Below are 21,846 nucleotides of genomic sequence, written 5' to 3' on the forward strand. Positions count from 1 at the left end.
ACAATTGTAAATTACAATGATTTTTGTTTTTTTTGGACTTCACAGCTTGTAGTCTTTTAAACAGATGCAGTGCAGTTTTCACAGAAGTATTTGTGTGTAGGGGCTTAGGGGTGAGAAATTTGCTAAAACAAATTGAATCCAGATCTGCCGTAGAGAATCCTATCAGTTTTTCTGATAGCACTAAATCAGTGTCTAGCACACTACGTTTTATTTCTTATGTCCCTTTGTTTTCCTTTTCCTTGAGAATGTAAACTTTAGGAAGGCAGATGTTTGTCCATTTTGTTCAATGCTGGGACTCTTGCAGCTAAAGTGGTCCCCCCCTATTAGCACATACAAACTTTGCAATTTTTGATATAAGGGAGAATGGACTATTTAAATGTAAAATCTTTCTAACCAGTATTCTTCTGCCATTTTCTTTCCATTTCTGAATGTTTGTATTTTTTTTTCTTTTGTAACTTTAAGAGAAGTATATGTTGATAGTGCTCATTCTTATAAACGATTGTATCTGATTGTTTTTCTGTTACTGAAAACTTCTTGGGGATTTTAGTAGCTGAATCCGGAATTTTCTTCAATTATATTTTGCCTTGTGCTTCTGTATAATTTAAAATCCTTAAGTAGTATTGTTTGTTCAAGACCTTTTATATTTTTAATTTAATAAATACTCAAGAGTTTCCTCCAACTGAATTTTCCTTGTTTCAGAGTTATTATACATATAGGTAGTTTAACATAGACTGGAAATTTAAAAACAAACTTTTAAGTTATGTGACTTTCTTGCTCCTTTTATTATGTAATTTAATCAATAATTGAATTCTGCATTATCCTTTCTCCTTCTGGTACAGAGCTTTTACGAAAAGAAATCTGCGAACTTCTTTTTTTTAATTACGAAGATTTATGACTTTTCACTCATTTCAGTGCTGAAAGGCATTTTTTTTTCCTTTACCTTCAAATCCCTTTATGTATTTTTTTATTCTTCCTCTGAGGGAAGTGGGTTTTTCTCCTTGTTTGTCTTCAGGCAACATTTCATCTACATGGGATCTATTGAAGCTTTTAGAAAATATATGTTTCTTTTAATAGTTGTGTATTTTGAGGCCCTTAATTGGTATAATTTTGTTAGAAAAGCAGAAAGATTTATGAATATAAAAGAAAATACTGGATGAGTTTTTTTCTTCTTTCTTAATTGTTTTCCTTTCTTAAGAACAGAATTTTTAATGTATTTGTAGAATATTTACTATGTACGAGGATATGATAGAAATGTATTACAGTTCATCTTGTGCATCATACTTTCTTGCTATGATTTGCCTGAAGTTTGTCTTACTACTTTGTAGAGGAATATGTTAGTTTAATGGCTAGTTTATTTTACTGTGAACTCAACAGTATAAATTTTAAAAATGCAGAAATAATTTGAAAACTATGTGGATTTAGAAATGGCATTATTTAAAAGCTAAACACAAATAACTTACATTGGTCCTTGAGCTTGACTCTTAAGTAGATATTTATAGGGAACTATTAGATCATCTACAATTAATGTAATTTAAGAAGATATTCCAGATTAACCATAATTCTATTTATTATTCTGAATTTAGAAAAATAGAATTTTTGTTTTTTGGTAAATTGTCTAGTGGTTATGACCATGGATTTAGGTGTTAATCCCTGCTACCCTGTTTATTTGTGTATTGGGGTGCATATTACTTGACCCCTTTGAGACTGAGTTTCCTACTTGTAAAACTGGAGAGAAGAATATCAACTTCCCCACAGGATGCAATAAATGAAATGATAAATGCTTATTAGCACAGTGTCCAAGCACATGCCAAGGTTATTTTTATTAATATATCATTATGTACTTTTAGCTGTTATATAATTTTTATGAATGCATAATATGTTTTGTTAATTACTTTATTTCAACTCCTGTCTGGTTGCTGCATCTCAGTTGAATATTAATATGTGTTTTTGATGTAACTGACTTCATCTCTTCTGTGCCTTTTGAGAGATGGCTTATTGTCTATATGCTTTCTGTAACAGTCAGTGAACATTATTGCTGCTATCTGTCTCACTTCAGATTTGGATCACACAAACACAGCTTCTCGGTCAGAGGTCAAAAAGGCAAAAACCGTGATCAAAAGGTTCAAGTGGGCCTTGCCTTATAAAATAATAACCTAAGTGCTTATTTTCTTAAATTTGAGAGTTGTTCTTGACCACTCTTCCTGAGTTTCACAATTGTATAGCTGATAATAAAGTTTAATATAATAATGTTGCTATTACATAGATTTTTAAAAAATTTTTTTACATAGATTTTTGAATTCCTCCTGAAATAGAAGTAAATTCAAATAGCAATAATATATGAATAGCTTACCTCTTAAAATATTTTTTATCAAAATCTTTGTAATAAAAAATTATACTCCCTTAAATACCCTTCTTTCTCAATTCATGATCATTAGGTGACAATTTTCAATTCTTTTAGCTTCTCTTGTATCTATTTCCACATAATATTCTTCTATTGTTCTTTCTTAATTTATGACTTTTAGATATCACTGAATCATTTCTTGTTAGAGTGACTGAGGATTTAACTAATTTAAATCCTCTTCCCATGCATTATCTTCCCATTTCTAAAATTAATTATGTCAAATTTTTGTGAGACAATATTCAGTTCAGTTGCTCAGTCGTGTCCGACTCTTTGTGACCCCATGAACTGCAGCACACCAGGCCTCCCTGTCCATCACCAGCTCCTGGAGTCCACCCAAACCCATGTCCATTAAGTCGGTAATGCCATCCAGCCATCTCATCCTCTGTCATCCCCATCTTTCGCAGTATCAGAGTCTTTTCAAATGAGTCAGCTCTTCACATCAGGTGGCCAAAGTATTGGAGTTTCTTTCAGCTTCAGCATCAGTCCTTCCAATGAACACCCAGGACTGATTTCCTTTGTTGTATGCAGTTCAGTAAATATTGTTTACTGCTGAGTCAAGTAGTGTAACACAATAACATTTTCTCTAGGATAACTATTAACTTTGCTCAGTTTTTGTTTTTGTTTTTGGTGTGTGAATCAGTTGTTGTTTAGTCACTAAGTCATGTCCAACTCTTTGCTACCCTGTGGACTGCAGCATGCCAGGCTTCTTTGTCCTTCACCATCTCCTGGAGTTTGCTCAAACTCATGTCCATTGAGTTGGTGATACCATCTAACCATCTCATCCTGTGTTGCCCCCTTCTCTTCCTAATTTCAATCTTTCTCAGCATCAGTGTTTTCTAGAGAGTTGGCTCTTTGCATCAGGTGGTCAAGTATTGGAGCTTTAGCATTAGTCCTCCCAATGAATATTCAGGATTGATTTCCTTTAGAATTGACTGATTTGATCTTACTGTCCAGGGGACTCTCAAGAGTCTTCTCCAGCACCACTGTTAAAAAGCATTGATTCTTCAGTGCTCAGCCTTCTTTGTGGTTCAGTTCTAGCATCTGTATGTGACTACTGGAAAATCCATAGCTTTGGCTATATGGACCTTTGTTGGCAAAGTGATGTCTCTGCTATTTAATGCACTATCTAGGTTTGTCATAGGTTTTCTTCCAAGGAGCAAACATCTTTTAATTTTGTGACTGTGGTCACTGTTCGCAGTGGTTTTGGAGCCCAAGAAAATGAAGTCTGCCATTGTTTCTACTTTTTCCCCCATCTATTTGACATGAAGTAAGGGGAACAGATGCCATGATCTTCATTTTTTGAATGTTGAGTTTTAAGCCAGCGTTTTCATCTTTAGTTCCTCTTCCCTTTCTTCATTAGAGTGGTATCAATGCATATCTGAGGTTGTTAATATTTCTTCCTGCAATTTTGATTCTAGCCTGTGATTCATCAAGCCCAGCATTTCACATGATGTACTGTGCATATACGTTAAGTAAGCAAGGTGACAATGTACAGCCTTGACGTACTCCTTTCCCAACTTTGAGCCAGTCCATTGTTCTGTATCCGGTTCTAACTGTTGCTTCTTGATCTGCACACAGGTTTCTCAAGAGACAGGTAAGGTGGCCTGGTATTCCTGTCTCATTAATAATTTTCCACAGTTTGTTGTGATCCACACAGTCAAAGGCTTTAGAGTAGTCAGTGAAGCAGAAATAGATGTGTTTTTTTTTTTTTAATTTTTCCTTGCTTTTTCTATGATCCAATAGATGTAAATCAGTATTTCTTCCTATATGCTCCCACAAAATCTTTCTCAGTACTGGTTTCTTTGAAGACAAAATCATTAGATAATGTCCATTGTTTTTCTCTAAACCTGAGTATTTCTTAATCTCATCTATGTTTGATCTTCAGTATTCTAGATTCCACATCTTCTATTTTGATATATTGCATTCCCTTGTTTTGGAGGAGAGTATCCTCCAGTAGCTTCTTGAGAACAGATGTGTTGAAGTTAAATTTTTTGATATCTTACATAGCTAAGCGTGTTTTTTATTTAAAAGCTTATATTTGAATGATAGTGTGGCTGGCTGTGGAATTTTACATTGAAAGTCATTCACTTTATAATTTTGGGGGTGTTTCATCGTTTACATTTCCATGTAGCTCTTGAAAAGTTTAATGGCAATCTGAATTCTGTTTATCTCTGGAATCTTATTATCCTCAGTATTATGAAATTTTACTTTGATATGCCTTATTGTAGGCCTTTTAATGTTTTAAGCTGTGCACTGGTGAGCCTTTTCAATCTAGCAACTTATGTTCTTCAGTTCTTTGAGATTTTGTTGGTATTATTTTTTCCTGACTTCCTTTTGGTCTCTTGCCTCCTTTATTTCCGTTATTCTCAGTTTCTATAACATGCCTCCTTGGATTGATTGGCTAGTTTTCTCCAGTCGTTTTTTTTCTAGTTTTCCTGTTTTCTTTGTCTTTTTGATTCTTGTAGAATTTTTCAACACTGTATTTCTAAACTTCTGTTGAATTTTTGAGCTTGTTAGGTGGTGCTAGTGGTACAGAACCTGCATGCCACTGCAGGAGACACAAGAGACCCAAGTTCTGTCTCTGGGTTGGGAAGATCCCCAGGAGAAGGAAATGGCAACGCACTTCAGTATTCGTGCCTAGCGAACCCCATGGACAGAGGAACCTGGTGGGCTATATATAGTCCACGGGGTCGCAGAGTCAGACAGGACTGAAGTGGCTTCACATGTATATATACATTGAATTTTTACTCTTCCATCAAATTTTTAACGTCTTATTCTCTGAATATTTTTCCCCCAGAATCTCGTTTGTGTCCCATGGATAGTATCTAGTCTGTCTGAAAAGTATTAGTTGCTTAAAAAAATTTTTTTTGCTATTTACTTTGGTTCCCTTTATTTCTTTATTTTTCTTCCTTTTTCTGTTTGTTTTTCAGGTTAGAGGCCTGCTTCAGTTCTGTCTTAAATGTTGTCTGTCCATTCATGTTTAGTTATCCTGTAGACATGTGATGACGTATACCTTAGTACACTTCAGATGACTGCAAAAGTAGAGCTTAGGGGACAAGATTGTATGTGAATGGCTATCAGAGAAACTGAGTTGGCATTGGCTACTGTGAACAGTAAAGGACTTCTTAGCTTTTTAATATTTTGTGTTTTAATTATTATGCTCTTTGAATTTTGAGAAGGTTAGAGCCTCTGCTATCTACTATTTATTTTTAGAGGCAAAAAATTCGGATATCTAGATCAGCACTCTCCAATTTACTAGCCGTATGTGGCTATTTAAACTTAATTATAATAAAATAAAGTTTAAAATTCCATTCCTCAGTTGTACTGGCCACATTTCAAGTCTTTGGTACCTACTTCATGTGTCAGTGATTTTCTGGAACCTTCCCAGGTTAACACAATTTACATTACATTGATAATTCCACAAATACTGTGTAGTGCCTGAGGCTTGGAGCTTAACAAAAAGTGTAATTTATTCAGCCATCATAATTGTCATGTTGCTACTCTTCTTTAAAGCTTCGGGTTGTGGTAAGAACTTTCCCTATTAAGTGGATTAAAATTGTTGTAACTGTCTTTATTTGACTTCTCTGGCTTTAGTTTTGTTTGTTTTCTTCCCAGACAGTGCAGTGCTTGCTGGACAGTGGTGCTGATATTAACAGGCCAAATGTATCAGGAGCCACTCCACTGTACTTTGCTTGCAGGTATGATATTTTATATTGCCTGATGCTTTCATTAAAGAAAGTTGTATCTGCTGTATTTGCAAACGCAAACATACTTTTATATTTTCTAAAACTCTTGTTTTCCCAGAAATACTGTGCTCCCTTTTAAGAAGACATATATAGCATTATGTTTCTTTTATTTAACTGCATGATGAAAAGTGTTTTATACTGCCAGTGTTTTCATATGTCGTAAGTGGAAGCTTTTGATTTACTTGATTACTTAAATTTTAGGCTAATTACTTGGTAAGTAATAAGAAAAGTGTATCAATAATCCAGTAATTTCCATCATTTTCTTTATCGAGTACCAGCTTAGTTTCAATAGGATAAGCTATTAAAGCATGTCTTAGTTCAGAGCTGTGTCTTTGCTTTCTCTGGATTTGTAACTTAAAAAATATTCTTTAATCATTCTTATTAAATATTAAGTTATGCATTAAGTTGTTTTTACACTTTTGTCTTAGTTCATTTTCTTTAAGCATACTTTTTATTCATTGATTCATTCATGTAATAAGCAAACATTTATTTAGTACAGAGAAGGCAATGGCAACCCACTCCAGTACTCTTGCCTGGAAAATCCCATGGATGGAGGAGCCTGGTAGGCTGCAGTCCATGAGGTCGAGAAGTTGGACACGACTGACTGACTTCACTTTCACTTTTTACTTTCGTGCATTGGAAAAGGAAATGGTAACCCACTCCAGTATTCTTGCCTGGAGAGTCCCAGGGATAGGGGAGCCTGGTGGGCTGTCGTCTATGGGGTCGCACAGAGTCGGACACGACTGAAGCGACTTAGCAACTTAGCAGCAGTGTGCCATGTAGTATTATAGGCATTAGTGATACAGTCTAAATAAACCCCAGTCCTTAAGGAGCTAAAACAGTGTAATAATACACATACCTCCCCCCCCCCAACCCCATACAGTATGTTCAATTAGTTGCAGTTAGGAGCAGTTCACAGTACACTTAATTTTTCTTTTTGGTTTAGATTATAAGAATTGTAGTATTTATTTAGGCTCCCTATTTTAGCTATAATGCTCTCCAGAAAGCTCTTTTCTTTTTCATGTCATTTTACCGGAGGTTTAAAAAAATTTTTTTGTCGCACTATGTTGCTTGCAGGATCTTATTTCCTTGACCAGGGGTTGAACTTGAGACCTGGCGGTAAAAGAGCTGAGTCCTAACCACTGGACCGCCCAGGAATTCCCTGGAGATTTGTTTTAGATGAAACATCTGCTTTTCTCCTTGTTTAACTTCTCTTTTAAGGTCTCTAATGTTGCTTTGATCTGACTAATTCAAATCATTAAGCCTTCAATTAGAACACAAAGACTTCTGAATCTCTAGACTTCTAGATCTTCCCTGAATCCAGGTTTTTTCTCATGTTATACTTAAAATTCAATTGCTTGGCTGGAATACCCTACCCCTTCCTTTTTTAGTGTCCTGAATTTATGAATAATATCATTGATTTCCTGAAATCATATCCTATCTTGAGGGCTTATCTCTAGATTAGACCTTTCTTTGAAACTTCAGATTTGAATGTCCAGTTCTTGATTTATATCATCACTTGGAAGTCTCAGAGAATCTCAACTGTTGACATATCCAAAATATTGCTTCTGATTTCCTTTTCAAGCCTTTTCTCCAGTTTTTCTCATCTCAGTCATTGGAACCTGTATCTTCTCAGTTGTGTAAGCCAGAAACTAGTCATTATTTTTTATTTCTCTTTATCTCTCTCACTGACCCTCAACTTGGAGTACATTAGTAAGTTCTATAATTTCCACTTTGAGAATACATTCTGAATCTCATCACTTCTCTCCACCTTGCTGAACCATTTTAGTTACAGTTGTAATCTCTTGTTTAGAATACTGCAATAGCCTATTAACTGGTCTTCCTGATTCCTCTGTTGTTTCCCTACCTTCTGTTCTTTCCTCAGAAGCCATGGTGACCTTCTAAAAAATGACTTGGCTGTTATCTCTTTGTGTTTAAACCTTGTATTTAAACTTTTCAGTGCCTCTTTATTGAATTTCCATTAAAATCCAAACTCTGCCTTCTTTCCTGGAGGAGAAATTGGCAACCCACTCTAGTATTCTTGCCTGAAAAATCCCGTGAACAGAGGAGCCTGCCAGGGTACATTTCATGGGGTCACAAAGAGTTGGACATGACTGAGCAACTGAGCATGCATGTACGCCTTCTTTCACGAAACCTGCGTGGTCTGACCCTGCTTAGCTCACTGTGGTTCAGCCACATTGTTTCTCTTTGAGTTCCTCAAATGCAGTGGATTCTTTCCAGTAGGCTTTTCTACATGCTGTTTGTTTTGCCTGAAATGTTCTTCTGTAGACTTTCTATGTGACTGACTCCATGTGCTTCATTGTTAATTTTTAGGAGGGAATTCCTGACCAATCTAAGTAGGCCTCTCTGCATATTTCCTATCACAGCATCATGATCATTTCCTTCATAGCACTTTGTATTTTATAGTGTTTATTTACTGGTTTATAATGTGTCTCCCTGCTGGACTGAAAGCCCAATGAAAGAAAGAATTTTGTCTTATTCATCACTTTATATTCCTTGTGTGGTACAGTGCTTTGTGCTTAGATGCTTGTAAATGTTTTTGAATGAGTAAATCACTGTAATTACATTTTTGAAAGCTATCTTATGTAAAACAATGCTATGTGTACTGGTAAAATATAGGTATATTAGTGTTGTACTTAACTGTAATATTCGTATAGTTAGTCTGAGCATAGGGATGTGTAAAAGAATTTTTTAGAAGTGCTTTCTGCTAGTATTATATACCCGTCATTAAGTTTTAACTGAGCAAACATTATATCTCACTGAACAAAGATGGTTAAGCAAATGCGATTAAAATTGAAACTAGAAAATAAATTCATTTTGTAGCAGGATGATAAATATGGAACATGGAAGATGATTCATTTTGTAGGCGGACTTCTAATTGTATTCATGATATCTAAAGGTATACATTAGGACTTCCCGGTATACATTAAAAATTATAAATTATTCCCAATGTATTGTCTCCAATAAAGGGGAAAGGAAAGTGAGAAATAGAACAAGTTGATCTTGTAGACAAGTTACAGGGCTCTAAGATAGAAAAGCTGAACTTAATGTAAGTTTTTGTTGTTGAGAGATGTTAGTAGGTATATCATCATGTGTCTCAGTCAAGGATCAGCTGAAACAGGTGTTTTTTTTAAATTAAATTGAGAAGGTATTGAACTGTATAGGAGGTGGGGTTCAAATCACAGCCCCCAAACTATGCAACTTCTTGACCTCTGAAACTTTGTTTCTTTGTGAAATGGAAATACTGATATATACCTTGTGCTAATTAAATGAGATGGCTTATTTAAAGCATCCTGCAGAGGATTTTACACTTAGTAGTTGGTAGATGCTCACTAAGCCCTAGCACACTTTTCCACACCCCGGGAGCACAGAGTTGTTTTGTCCTCATTCAGTTTCATTGCTCTGCAGGTTTTTCTAAGAAATTTGACTCTTATCCCATAGTACAGGCAAGCCTTTTCTTTCTTCCTTTGTATTCTATTCTAATTCTGAACACTATTTAATAAAATAATACTTCTGTGAATGAGTCATTTCAGATTGCTTTCGAACTAAAATTATGACAGGAAGTATCTCTTGGCTTTTCCTCTCTAGGTATTTTGTACGAGAATTAGGATAATTCACTAGATTTTTTTCATGTGGACTATAAGCACACATTGACTTTCTCCTTCTGCCCAGATCTTCAGGTGCCTTTGTTTTCAAGACTTTTATATGGTATCTGCAAATGCTTCAGATCCTTAAATGATTAGGTTGGTTTTGTATTCAGTCATAATACTTCCCATTCCCTTAACTTGGTTCTTTTAATAAAGATTTGGATGTATAGTGATTTTCAAATAGTTTGTGTAACTGCAGATAACTTTTATTCTGTTAAGGAAAGCAAGGTTTAGCTGGGGTTATATAAATTCAATAAATTAGAGAGATTTTTATGGCATTTTGGAGGTCTGTAATAAAAGTGAGAGAGATAAGATTCTGAACCTGGTTTACAACTACTACCGGGCAACTCCTTTCAGTTAGGAAATCCACTACAAAGTAGCTACATAAAACAGTCCATGGACTCAAAATTGCAAACTTTAAGAATAGGAAAGAACCATCATTAGAAAATACAGCCTCTTTATTTCATCAGCAGTTCCAAAAAATGTTGTGATATGTGTACTATATGCACATTAGCCAAGTTTTCAAATTGTATCATTGCAAGAGCCTAAAGTTGGAGACCTGAAAGTTCTTGAGAAACCAGTTCTAAGTGTTTTAGAAATACTACTTTAGAAATACAGAAATAAAACCTGTAGTGTTCCCTTTGCCAGCCCAGGGAAAAGTCCTACAACGCCTGGGTATGTGTAGGTGGCAGGAGATGTCTGTAAGGCCACACCTTTTGCCCCCCGTCTCCCGCCTCCTCCCCCTTCTTCCTCCTTCCTGGCTTCCTTTCCTCCCTTGAAATCTTTAATGTTAGTACTTGGATTCTTGTATTTAAGGGCTTCCCTGGGGATGCAGAGGTTAAAGCGTCTGCCTGCAATGTGGGAGACCTGGCTTCAATCCCTGGGTCAGGAACATCCCCTGGAGAAGGAAATGGCAACCCACTCCAGTATTCTTGCCTGGAGAATCCCATGGACAGAGGAGCTTGGCGGGCTACAGTCCACAGGATGCAAAGAGTCAGACACAACTAAGGAACTTCACTTTGCCAACTTCCTAGTTTCCATAAAATACATTGGCAGTTCCTTGAAGGGAGTTATCTCAATCAGTATAAAAAAATAAGTTGAACTGTAAAGAATAGTTAATGAGCACATGTTTGTAGTTATTTGAACTGAAAAATCTTTCATGCAGCATTTTGAGAAGTCTGTAGCAGGATAATCTTCTTTGCAATTTTTTCACATGAGTCACTTGTGACCCTAATGAGATTATGCAGATTTTATGTATTATAGTAATTGTTTCTTTTAACTTATTTTTGAAATGAAATGCCACCTGGTTACAGATGAGATTTTAATGTAGTTTTGGAAATTACTCCAGCTTCATAAGAATGTCATAGTGATATTTTTTCCTTGATATTAATTATTCTTGTTGCTATATGTGGTAAGAAATTAATCCCAAATAAATTATTATTCAAGGTTTTTTGTTGTTATTTTTTGGTAGCTCAGTACCTTATTTAATGCTCACTTGTCAAAAGAATGGTAATCTAAAATTAGAGCCCGTCATATAACTCAACAGATACATTGAGTACATGTTATAAGCCAATTGCCCTGCTTGGTGTTATGGAACAAATTATTGTCAAGAACTTTACAGTTTAGTTGGGAAGATTGCTCATCTGACCCAGGTAGTGAATAATTGTAAAAGAAATGTCACTAAAGTCGAACAGAACAGCTTTGTAAATCTGGGGTTTTCATAACCTTAGTATGCGTACTAGTACTAAGTGACTTCATTCCTGTCTGACTCTTTGTGAACTTTGGGTCCTAGCAAAGAAAATCATTGTTTCCTTAAGTAAACTCGAGTTAGTTTCTTTTCTCATAGTCCTTATTTTTAGGTATTATACAGACTAGGACAGTGTTATTTGTAAAATAATTACTGTTAACTATATAATACATAATGTGGTGGCCAGCACTTCCACCTGAAATGATGCTTGATGAAGACTTTTCTTAATGTAGACTAGTAAAATTAGTTTCTGTCGCTTTTGGAGGGATTACTGATTTACTTGGTTTCTCAATTTTCTGCTTTTTCAGAGTTAATTACATACTGTTCTTAAGTTATTTTTCATCTGTTGATATTTGTTTTAAGGAAGGTAATCAGCATTATAATAAAGTTTCAAGAGAGTGATACACCTAATATCTGCCACCAGGTTAATACTAGGATGCTGTTTTTGAAATTAATTTCAGTTAAAATTTGTGCAGTGTCATTTTGTGGAAGAGAATGAGTAGGTTGTTTTTATCTAAGTTTCTAATAATCTGTATAGTCTTTATGAAATAGCATATCTTTTTAGGTAACAGTACTGTGGGAAGAGTATCAGTCTAGAAAACCAGAGATATGAGTTCCAGTTTCACTTGTGCTTGAGTAGTAGTTTACTCTTTGAAGCTGTATGACTTCCTTGGGCATTTTGTAAAAGTAGCTTTAAATAATGAAACCTAGAGGCTTTACTGGTGGCTCAATGGCACCTCACTCCAGTACTCTTGCCTGGAAAAATGGACGGAGGAGCCTGGTAGGCTGCAGTCCACGGGGTTGCTAAGAGTCGGGCACGACTGAGTGACTTCACTTTCCCTGTTCACTTTCAAGCGTTGGAGAAGGACATGGCAACCCACTCCAGTGTTCTTGCCTGGAGAATCCCAGGGATGGGGGAGCCTGGTGGGCTGCCGTCTATGGGATCGCACAGAGTCGGACACGACTGAGGTGACTTAGCAGCAGCAGCAGCAGCAGTGTTAAAGAATCTGCCTGCCAGTGCAGGAAACATGGGTTTAATCCCTGGATTGGGAAGATCCCCTGGAGAAGGGAATGGCTACCCACTCCAGTATGTTTGCCTGGAGAATTCCATGGACAGAGGAGCCTGGTGGGCTATGATCCATGGGGTCACAAAGAGTCAGACACAACTGAATGACTAACACTTCGACTTTCAGGGATTTCCCTGGTGGGTCAGTGGTAAAGAATCTGCCTGACAGTGCAGGAGACATGGGTTTGATCCCTGGTCCAGGAAGATCCCACATGCCTTGGAGCAACTAAGTCCGTGTGCCACAGCTACTGAGCCTGTGCTCTAAAGCCAGGGGGCTGCAATTATTGAGCCCATGTGCAGCAAACTGTTGAAGCCCGAACGCTCTAGAGCCTATGCTCCACAACAGGGGAAGCCACTGCAATGGGAAGCCCATGCACCACAACTAGAGAAAAGCCCAAGCAGCAGCTAAGACCTAGCACAGCCAAAAACATTAAATAAAAAAAATATTAAAAAAAAATAATGAAATATAGAGTCTAGTGGTTGTAACTCCCAAAACAACTTCTTTCTGGCTTAGAGTGGTTGCTACACCTACCTGAAAGAGCAAATTGAGCAAATAGGGCATGTGGATAAGAATTTTTCATCGTAGGTCAGATTGAATAGCTGTCAGCAGAAACCAGACTGAGTGGGCTGATAAAATGAAGGTTGGAAATTAGATAGTATTTTTTGCTAATTAATCTCCCCCCATTTATTTATTTTGAGTTTTGTCTTTTCTCCTTCTTTTATTTTTATTTTTCACCAAGTATTGAAGCGTCATAAAGTGTACACTTGTTTTTTGTATTGAGATTCTTTTGGACTAAGAAATCTGGAAACTTGGACCTTTGTGGTGGAAAGCAGATCAGGCTAGAATTGAGAAGAAAGTGATTGAAAGAAAAAAACAGCATAAGCCTGAGTAGCAGCAACTTATCTCAAAATGTTTTGAGTTATTGTAGTAATATGTCCCTAGTTCAATTCTGAGATTCACTAGGTCAGTTTCTTATCTACATTATTAAGGTATGACTTAACATTGGTAAGTTTTTCTAACTGTTGAGGTTGTAGTTCAGATCTTCTCTCAGTGTGTCAAAATTGTCATCCTCCATTGATTGATACTAACTGTCCATAACTTGTTTCAAAAGACATTTTTTTGTCTTCTTAAAAAGATCATATGTTAACTTGGTTCTGTTTCTATACAGTCATGGTCAGAGAGACACAGCACAGATTCTTCTGTTACGAGGAGCCAAGTATCTGTCAGATAAAAACGGAGTAACCCCTCTGGATTTATGTGTACAGGTATGTTGTTAATGTATATTCCTACTGTAGGCTACCCATTCCAGTATTCTTGGGCTTCCCTTGTGGCTCAGCTTGTAAAGAATCCACCTGCAATGCGGGAGACCTGAGTTTGACCCCTGGGTTGGGAAGTTCCCCTGGAGAAGAAAATGGCTACCCACTCCAGTATTCTGGCCTGGAGAATTCCATGGACTGTATAGTCCATGGGGTCACAAAGAGTCAGCCACGACTGAGCGACTTTCACTTCACGTCACTTTACTTTGTAATAGAAACTGAGACAGGTAAGATCGTTTTTTTTTTCCTCAGGTGAGAGGATGGGTGCAAAGATTCTTAGTCTGTTAAGAATTTGATCTTTAAAAGAAACTGTGATAGTATAAGAAATATATGTTTGCCTATATCCCAGTTACTAACACAAGAGGTTCTAAAACCCTTGGAATATCCAGAGTAATAAGAATGTCTTTTGTGTTTTAATGAGATGACTGATGACCGAAAGACCCTCGGTAGCTTCTGGAAAGGGACTGGTTGACAGATGAGCCATCCATGTTGTTAGAAGCAGCCTCCTCCCCCATTCCTGGGGAGGGAGTTGAGCTGGAGACTGAGTTTAGTTACCAGTGACTGGGTAATTTAATCATTCATGCCTGTGTAATGGAAGTTTCATAAAAACCCTAAACAATGTGGTTCTCAGGGAGCTTCTAGGTTGATGAACACATCAAAGTGCTGAGAGGGTGGCTCACCCAGATAGGGCACAGAAGCTCTGTGCCCCTTCCTACATGCTTTGCCCTACGCATCTCTTCTATTTGCCTGTTCCTGAGTTGTAGCATTTATAGTAAACATGTAAGTAAAGTGTTTCCCTGAGTCCTATGAACAATTCTAGCAAATTATTAAACCCGAGGAGTAGGTCTTAGAGGACCTTGCTTATAGTTAGTCAGAAGGATGGGTGATGTGGACCTGTGATTGGCTTTTGAATTGGGGGCACTCTTGCAGGACTGACTCCCTCCTGTGTAGTATGCCCTAACTCCAGGCAGTTAGCATCATAATTGAATTAAACGGTGGGACACCCAGTCAGTGTCCACAGAGAACTGGACAGTTGCTTGATGTGGAAGACTCACATATTTGGTACCAAACTTACATGTAGAAGAGACTAGTTTTCCTTTAGGAATTTTGTTTTTAAACCTAGATAATCTTAAATCTTGTTTTTAGGGTGGATATGGAGAGACCTGTGAAGTATTAATTCAGTACCACCCTAGGCTTTTCCAGACAATTATTCAAATGACACAGAATGAAGATCTCCGAGAAAACATGGTAATACAATTGTGCTAATAGTGTGTAAATGAACAAGCTTTGTTCATATGTGGTGTATATGGCATTTTACAAATGTGTTTAGTAATTTTATTATGTAAATATTTAAATAATTTGAATTGGCTTATCTGCTTATAGGGTGAGTATGAATTGCATAATAAGTAATAAACTTTGTGCTAATATTTGGCCCTGTGAGTCTTCTGTCCTCTGCTCCTTTGATCTCTTCTTAAGATAATTAGAATATTTCCCATTGGTAGAGGAAAAGAACCTAAGAAGGAATATCATGTTATGATTAGTAATCACTAGTTTACTGAGCTCTGTATTTGTAATACTCTACTCTTTGAATAATTATAAAGTTTAAGTTTTTTTTTTTTTTTTACAATTTAGAAGTTTTGCATTAATTTCCATAAAAAAACTTGGTGACTTCTGTTCTATCTGTTTATACTTTTTCACTGGGTGAGTTTGAACAAAGATTTTATGTCATCTTATCTCTGTATAAGCTTTTGATTTTATGCAAGGGCAGATATTTGTAAAGGACTTGATTCAGCTAATTGAGCTTTGGGATAACTTACCAAGCTAATAAGTACATCATTTCTTGATGAAGTTTATTGGATTATTATGTAATTATATTTTTTATCTGTAAAAAATTTAGTTACGGCAAGTTCTGGAGCATTTGTCTCAGCAAAGTGAAAGCCAGTATTTAAAGATTCTAACAAGCCTTGCTGAAGTTGCCACAACAAACGGTCATAAATTGCTTAGGTAAGTGTTTAAAAATACACACAAATCAGTAGGCAGCAATATCTGTCAACTTTGTCTCTTTTTAGGCTTTTCTGGGAATAGTTTATTTTGTTGATGCCTTTTGTCAGTGTTAAGATGTTCTAAAAATTTGTTGAGTTATCATTGTTTTGTTTTAAAGGACTAGGGCAATTAACTGAGGAGACTTTAATCTGTCTAAAGAGACTAAAATAGAGACTGACTTAAGTGGATTTGGGGTTATGTGTCTAGAATTTTATAAATGATTGCTTAGACTAGTCCTATGTGTAAAGTGTCAAGAATGTAGTTTAGGAAGCTTTAATTTACAAAGCTGAGTATAGGCTACTATTCAACCCGGCAGTGTTCTTTATGAAAAATCAACTTTATAAAGAATCAACCCTCATGATTCTTAATAAAGTTTTCTCCCTGAACTGTGCCCCTCAGTTCAGTTCTTTGTTCTTTCCTTCTGTGGTTTTAGTGGCTCATAACTAAGTCCATGAAGTTAATGCCTTTTTAATATTTTCGTGCACCTCCACTTATTTGTATATGGTTAGCCACCCCAGTTAGGACTAAACAGCCATTTAAAAATAGTTAATGTGTTATTCCTTAGCTTACAGATTTGGCCCACTTCTAGTTTGGATACTTTCTTCCTTTGTAGCTTTCTTTTTACTTCAACTTTTAATACAATGATGGTCTTAGAATAGATCATGATCTTCTCTGACCTCTGTGTGCAACTGGGTTTTGTTCCTCGCAGCTTGATGCTGCTTCTGTAAATCAGCTACATTGTCAAATCCATTATGTCAGCCCTTTATTCCTGTCTTCCTTCGTACTTTTCATATACTTCAGACCAGAATCATACTCAGGACTATTTGCTTAAAACGTTCCTTACATTCATGGTCCAAGATTGCTATCTTGGATTTATTTATTATCTGTTAAGTCTTTCTTAAACAGTCTTACTCGATAAACCATTTGCTAATTTTTCTATTATTCTCTTTTACCTTTAATACTACTTTAGATACTGTCTTTAAGAGTCATAGAATTCTAGCTTAACGTAATGTTCTCCTTTTATTAGTCATTTCTGTTAATCCATTTATATGATGAGGCCCTTCTAAGACATGCTGAGTATAAGTGTGGCCTCTGGAGTTAGCTGGACTCAGGTTTAAATTCAGACATCACCATTAACTGTGTGTCTCCAGCAGGTAACTTTATGGAGTTTCTCTTCACCGTCCACCCATCTGGCCAGTACATATTTTTGAGTGCCTGCTATCCACTAAACCATCTGCTACAAAATGATGATTCAGTTCAGTTCAGTCACTCAGTCATGTCTGACTCTTCACAACCCCATGAATCACAGCATGCCAGGCCTCCCTGTCCATCACCAACTCCTGGAGTCCACCCAAACCCATGTCCTTTGAGTCGGTGATGCCATCCAACCATCTTCTCCTCTGTCATCCCCTTCACTTGCCTCCAATCTTTCCCAGCATCAGGGTCTTTTCCAATGAATCAGTTCTTTGCATCAGGTGGCCAAAGTATTGGAGTTTCAGCTTCAACATCAGTCCTTCCAATGAACACCCAGGACTGATCTCCCTTAGGATAGACTGGTTGGATCTCCTTGCAGTCCAAGGGATTCTCAAGAGTCTTCTCCAACACCACAGTTCAAAAGCATCAATTCTTTGGCACTCAGCTTTCTTTATAGTCCAACTCTCACATCCATACAAGACCACTGGAAAAACCACCCCAACAGACCTTTGTTGGCAAAGTAATGTCTCTGCTTTTGAATATGCTATCTAGGTTGGTCATAACTTTCCTTCCAAGGAATAAGCGTCTTTTAATTTCATGGCTGCAGTCACCATCTGCAGTGATTTTGGAGCCCAGAAAAATAAAGTCAGCCATTGTTTCCCCATTTATTTGCCATGAAGTGATGGGACCAGATGCCATGATCTTCGTTTTCTGAATGTTGAGCTTTAAGCCAACTTTTTCACTCTCCTCTTTCACTTTCATCAAGAGGCTCATTAATTCTTCTTCACTTTCTGCCATAAGGATGGTGTCATCTGCATATCTGAGGTTATTGATATTTCTCCTGGCAGTCTTGATTCTAGCCTGTGCTTCTTCCAGCTCAGCGTTTCTCATGATTAACACAGACAAAATCTCATCCTGTGTTTAATTTATATTCTAGTCAACATTTAATTTCCTTGTTGAAAAATGATAGTAAATATCTTAATGAATTCTTGTGAGAATGAAATGTTAAGATGTTGTAAGCATACTGCCAAGCATCGTGTCTGGCACATAGTAGCGATGATGATGGTGATAATGATAGTTCTTTTTTAAATTCCTCATAATATCTTTATCCTGTTTTCCTACATTAGAAAACTTATTTGTTTTTTCTGCTTAAATATTTGCCCTATTTTCCACTCTTCCTAGTAATCAGAAGCTTTTGTATTTTTATGTTTCTCTGCTTTTGTTTTATGTTCACCTTTAATACATATCTAAGAAGCTTCTAATAAGCTATGGAATATTCAAATACATTATTTCCTTTAAACTTCACAGTAGCTTTGTGATATAGGTATCATTTCCATTTTATATATAAGAAAATTGAAGTTCATTGATTTGCTAACTAGAAGAACCAGGACTTATATCCTTACTAATTAATGAAGAGCAGATCCTGGGCTCCAATTTAGCTCTTAAAAATGACAGGGTTATTAGTGGAACAGGGGAAACATGGTAAGAAAAAGGGTTCCATGGCCAGAACAAGTTCTAAAACTGCTTTGCTAAACTGTACCGCCTCACCACTTACAAAGATACCTTTCAGATATCTTATGGAATCCATTATTTTGGCCAGTTTGGTCTGTAAACATCTCTGTTAGAATTGATAGTGAGTGTTAGAATTTGTTGTATTGGTGCTGTCTTGGCAAAACTAGTCCTCCTCTTGTGTTTCTCCTTTACTTTGACATATTACCACTTTTCACAACATTTTAGAAACCAAGTGTATGAATTTTTATGTCTGACACCAAGCAATTCTTTGGTAGGACACTTAGGACACCAGCTGGTATCCTACAGTTTACCTCAATTTTAACACTGTCTACCTGGAGAAAGCATCAGATCCCATAGGTTAAGGACTCAGTCCTAGGAGACTGCCCCCCACCTCAGAATCAGTTGCAAGTAGTAGATCCCCAGACTACCCACAACTTTTGTTACTTGACTACACACATTAGAGGTTTTCATGATCACCTGCCATTTGGATTTCTAGAACAGCTCACAGAATTCAGGGAAACACTTTTTTTTTTTTTTTTTTTTACTAGTTCCCTTGTGGCTCAGCTGATAAAGAATCTGCCTGTGATGCGGGAGACCTGGGTTGGGAAGATCCCCTGGAGAAGGGAATGGCTTCCTACTCCAGTATTCTGGCCTGGAGAATTCCATGTACAGTCCATGGGGTTGCAAAGAGTTGGACATGGCTGAGCAACTTTCACTGTTTTCATTTTATTAAAGAATGCTGTGACCATCTCCAGGGGATCTTCCCAACCCAGAGATCAAATCCATGTCTCCTGAGTTGGCAGGCAGGTTCTTTATCACCAGTGCCACCTGGCAAGCCTATAATAAAGGACACAGATGAACAACTAGATGTGTGTGCACGCTTGGAAGCTTGCTGAACCCCCAATATTTTTGTTTTTTATATGGAAGTTTCATCACATAGATGTGTTAATCATTAATTCCATTTGCAGCCCCTACCCTCCTCTGGAGAATGGAGATTGAAGCTGAAAATTCCAAGCTTCTAATCATTACTTGGTCTTTCTAGTGACCAGCCCCCATTCAAAAACCCAGTAATAGTTGCCTAATTACAACAAAAGATACTGGTTTCACCCAAGAAGTTCCATGGGATTTAGGAACTCTGTTTCAGGAACTGGGGTCAAAGACCCAATGTGAGAATGAAAGATGCTCCTAATGTACTTATCAGTTTGGAAATTGTAAGGGTTTTAGGAGCTTCATACCAGGAAAGTTGGGAGAGGGGCAGAAGACAATACTTATTTTTTCTACTATCTCACAGCTACCAGGTTAGTTTCTTAAGAAGACCTCAAATACAGATCATCCCTCTCTGCCAGTTTAGTTTAATGGTACTTTTTGCAGATTGTCTTTATTTTGTTCATTTATTTGTGAATCATTTTATGTTTCTTAACTCACAAGGTGATATAATTTTGGCCATTTAAAATGAAATTTTAACTAAAATAATTCAAATATGTATTATTAATTAGCAACGATTGAGATGTTCTTTAGCATACTTTGGGAAAAATGGCTAGCCTTCTGTCTAACTGATATTAGGAATATTATAAGATAAATATTTAATGAGGGCCCTTTTGCACATAGTGTTGTATTTCACTAAATAAGTGAGTTATCTTTGTTCCTATATATTTATGATTGAAGGCAAAGATAGTTATCAGTGTGCTATCTTTGTAAAAGAGAAATGTAAAAGAGAAATCACAGCTATTTGCTAAATAAGACATTGACTGAAATTATACTCTTATATTAACCAAAAGTAAGTAAGTTGACAGGGCTTTGAATTAGGGAGTTTACAATATAAAAGTTAAATTAACTTTTTAAAAAGGCAAATATTAAAAAGTTAAATTAACTTTTTAACTCTTATATTGAGACCTGGTGGCTTGTGAAGAAATTATCATTTTATGATGAGCTGGAGCAGTTTGTGATGAAGTTTGGATTCTATGATCTTTCTGTATAACATGAAAGATATTTCACAGGTTGGAAGGTGAAAAATAATATTGTTTAGATCAGTGATTTAACTTGGAAGAAGTTTAAACTGGGTAAAGTAATATTCATATAGTCTAATAATCTTAGATTATTTCTTGTTGTTGTTGTTGTTCAGTCGCTAAGTCGTGTCCGACTCTTTGTGACCCCATGAATTACAGCATGCCAGGCTTCCTCATCCTTCACTATCTCCCTTAGTTTGCTCAAACTCGTGTCCATTGAATCAGTGATGCCATCCAAACATCTCATCCTCTGTCACCTATTTCTCTTGCCCTTACTCTTCGCAGCAAGTCTTTCCCAAGCAAGGTCTTTTCCAGTAAGTCAACTCTTCCCATCACGTGGCCACAGTACTGGAGATTCAGCTTCAGAACCAGTCCTTCCAGTGAATATTCATGCTTTATTTCCTTTAGGATTGACTGGTTGAATCCTTTCCAAGGGACTTCCAAAGAGTCTTCTTCAGCACCACTGTTCGAAAGCATCAATTCTTTGGTGCCCAGCCTTCTTTATGGTCCAACTCTCACATCTGTGCATTACTTATGGAAAAACCATAGCTTTGACTATATGGACCTTTGTTGGCAAAGTGATATCTCTGCCTTTTAATACACTGTCTAGGTTTGTCATAGTTATTCTTCCAAGTAGCAAGCGTCTTTTAATTTTGTGGCTGCAGTCACCATCTGCATTGATTTTGGAGCCCAAGAGAATGAAATCTGACAGTTTCCACATTTTCCCCATCTATTTGCCATGAAGTGATAGGACCAGATGCCATAATCTGCATTTTTTGAATATTGAGTTTTAAGCTAGCTTTTTCATTCTTCTCTTTCACCTTCATCAAGAGGCTCTTTAGTTCCTCTTCACTTTCTGCCATTTAAGTGGTATCATCTGCATATTTGAGGTTGTTGATATTTCTCCCAGCAATCTTGATTCCAACTTGTGATTCATCCAGCCTGACATTTTGCATGATGTACTGTGCATGTAAGTTAAATAAACAGGGTGACAATGTACAGCCTTGATGTACTCCTTTCCCAATTTAGAACCAGTCTGTTGTTCCATATCCAGTTTTAATAGTTCCTTCTTGTCCTTCATACAGATTTCTCAGGAAGCAGGTAATATGATTTCGTATTCCCATCTCATTAAGAATATTCCTTAGT

The 21,846-nt window shown here is 36.7% G+C and overlaps 1 protein-coding gene across 2 annotated transcripts in view; it reads left to right on the forward strand.

Moving 5' to 3' along the window:
* HACE1 (HECT domain and ankyrin repeat containing E3 ubiquitin protein ligase 1) overlaps positions 1 to 21,846 on the forward strand; it is a 108,706-nt gene that overhangs the window by 29,970 nt on the left and 56,890 nt on the right. For both annotated transcript variants that reach the window (XM_018053122.1, XM_018053123.1), the window contains 4 exons: positions 6,017 to 6,099; positions 13,798 to 13,894; positions 15,092 to 15,193; positions 15,843 to 15,949. In XM_018053122.1, the coding sequence (XP_017908611.1) occupies positions 6,017 to 6,099; positions 13,798 to 13,894; positions 15,092 to 15,193; positions 15,843 to 15,949 (389 nt within the window). The remainder of the gene's footprint in view (positions 1 to 6,016; positions 6,100 to 13,797; positions 13,895 to 15,091; positions 15,194 to 15,842; positions 15,950 to 21,846) is intronic.

Source organism: Capra hircus, chromosome 9 (assembly GCF_001704415.2).
Source record: "Capra hircus breed San Clemente chromosome 9, ASM170441v1, whole genome shotgun sequence".
In the NCBI taxonomy this organism is placed as follows: domain Eukaryota; kingdom Metazoa; phylum Chordata; class Mammalia; order Artiodactyla; family Bovidae; genus Capra; species Capra hircus.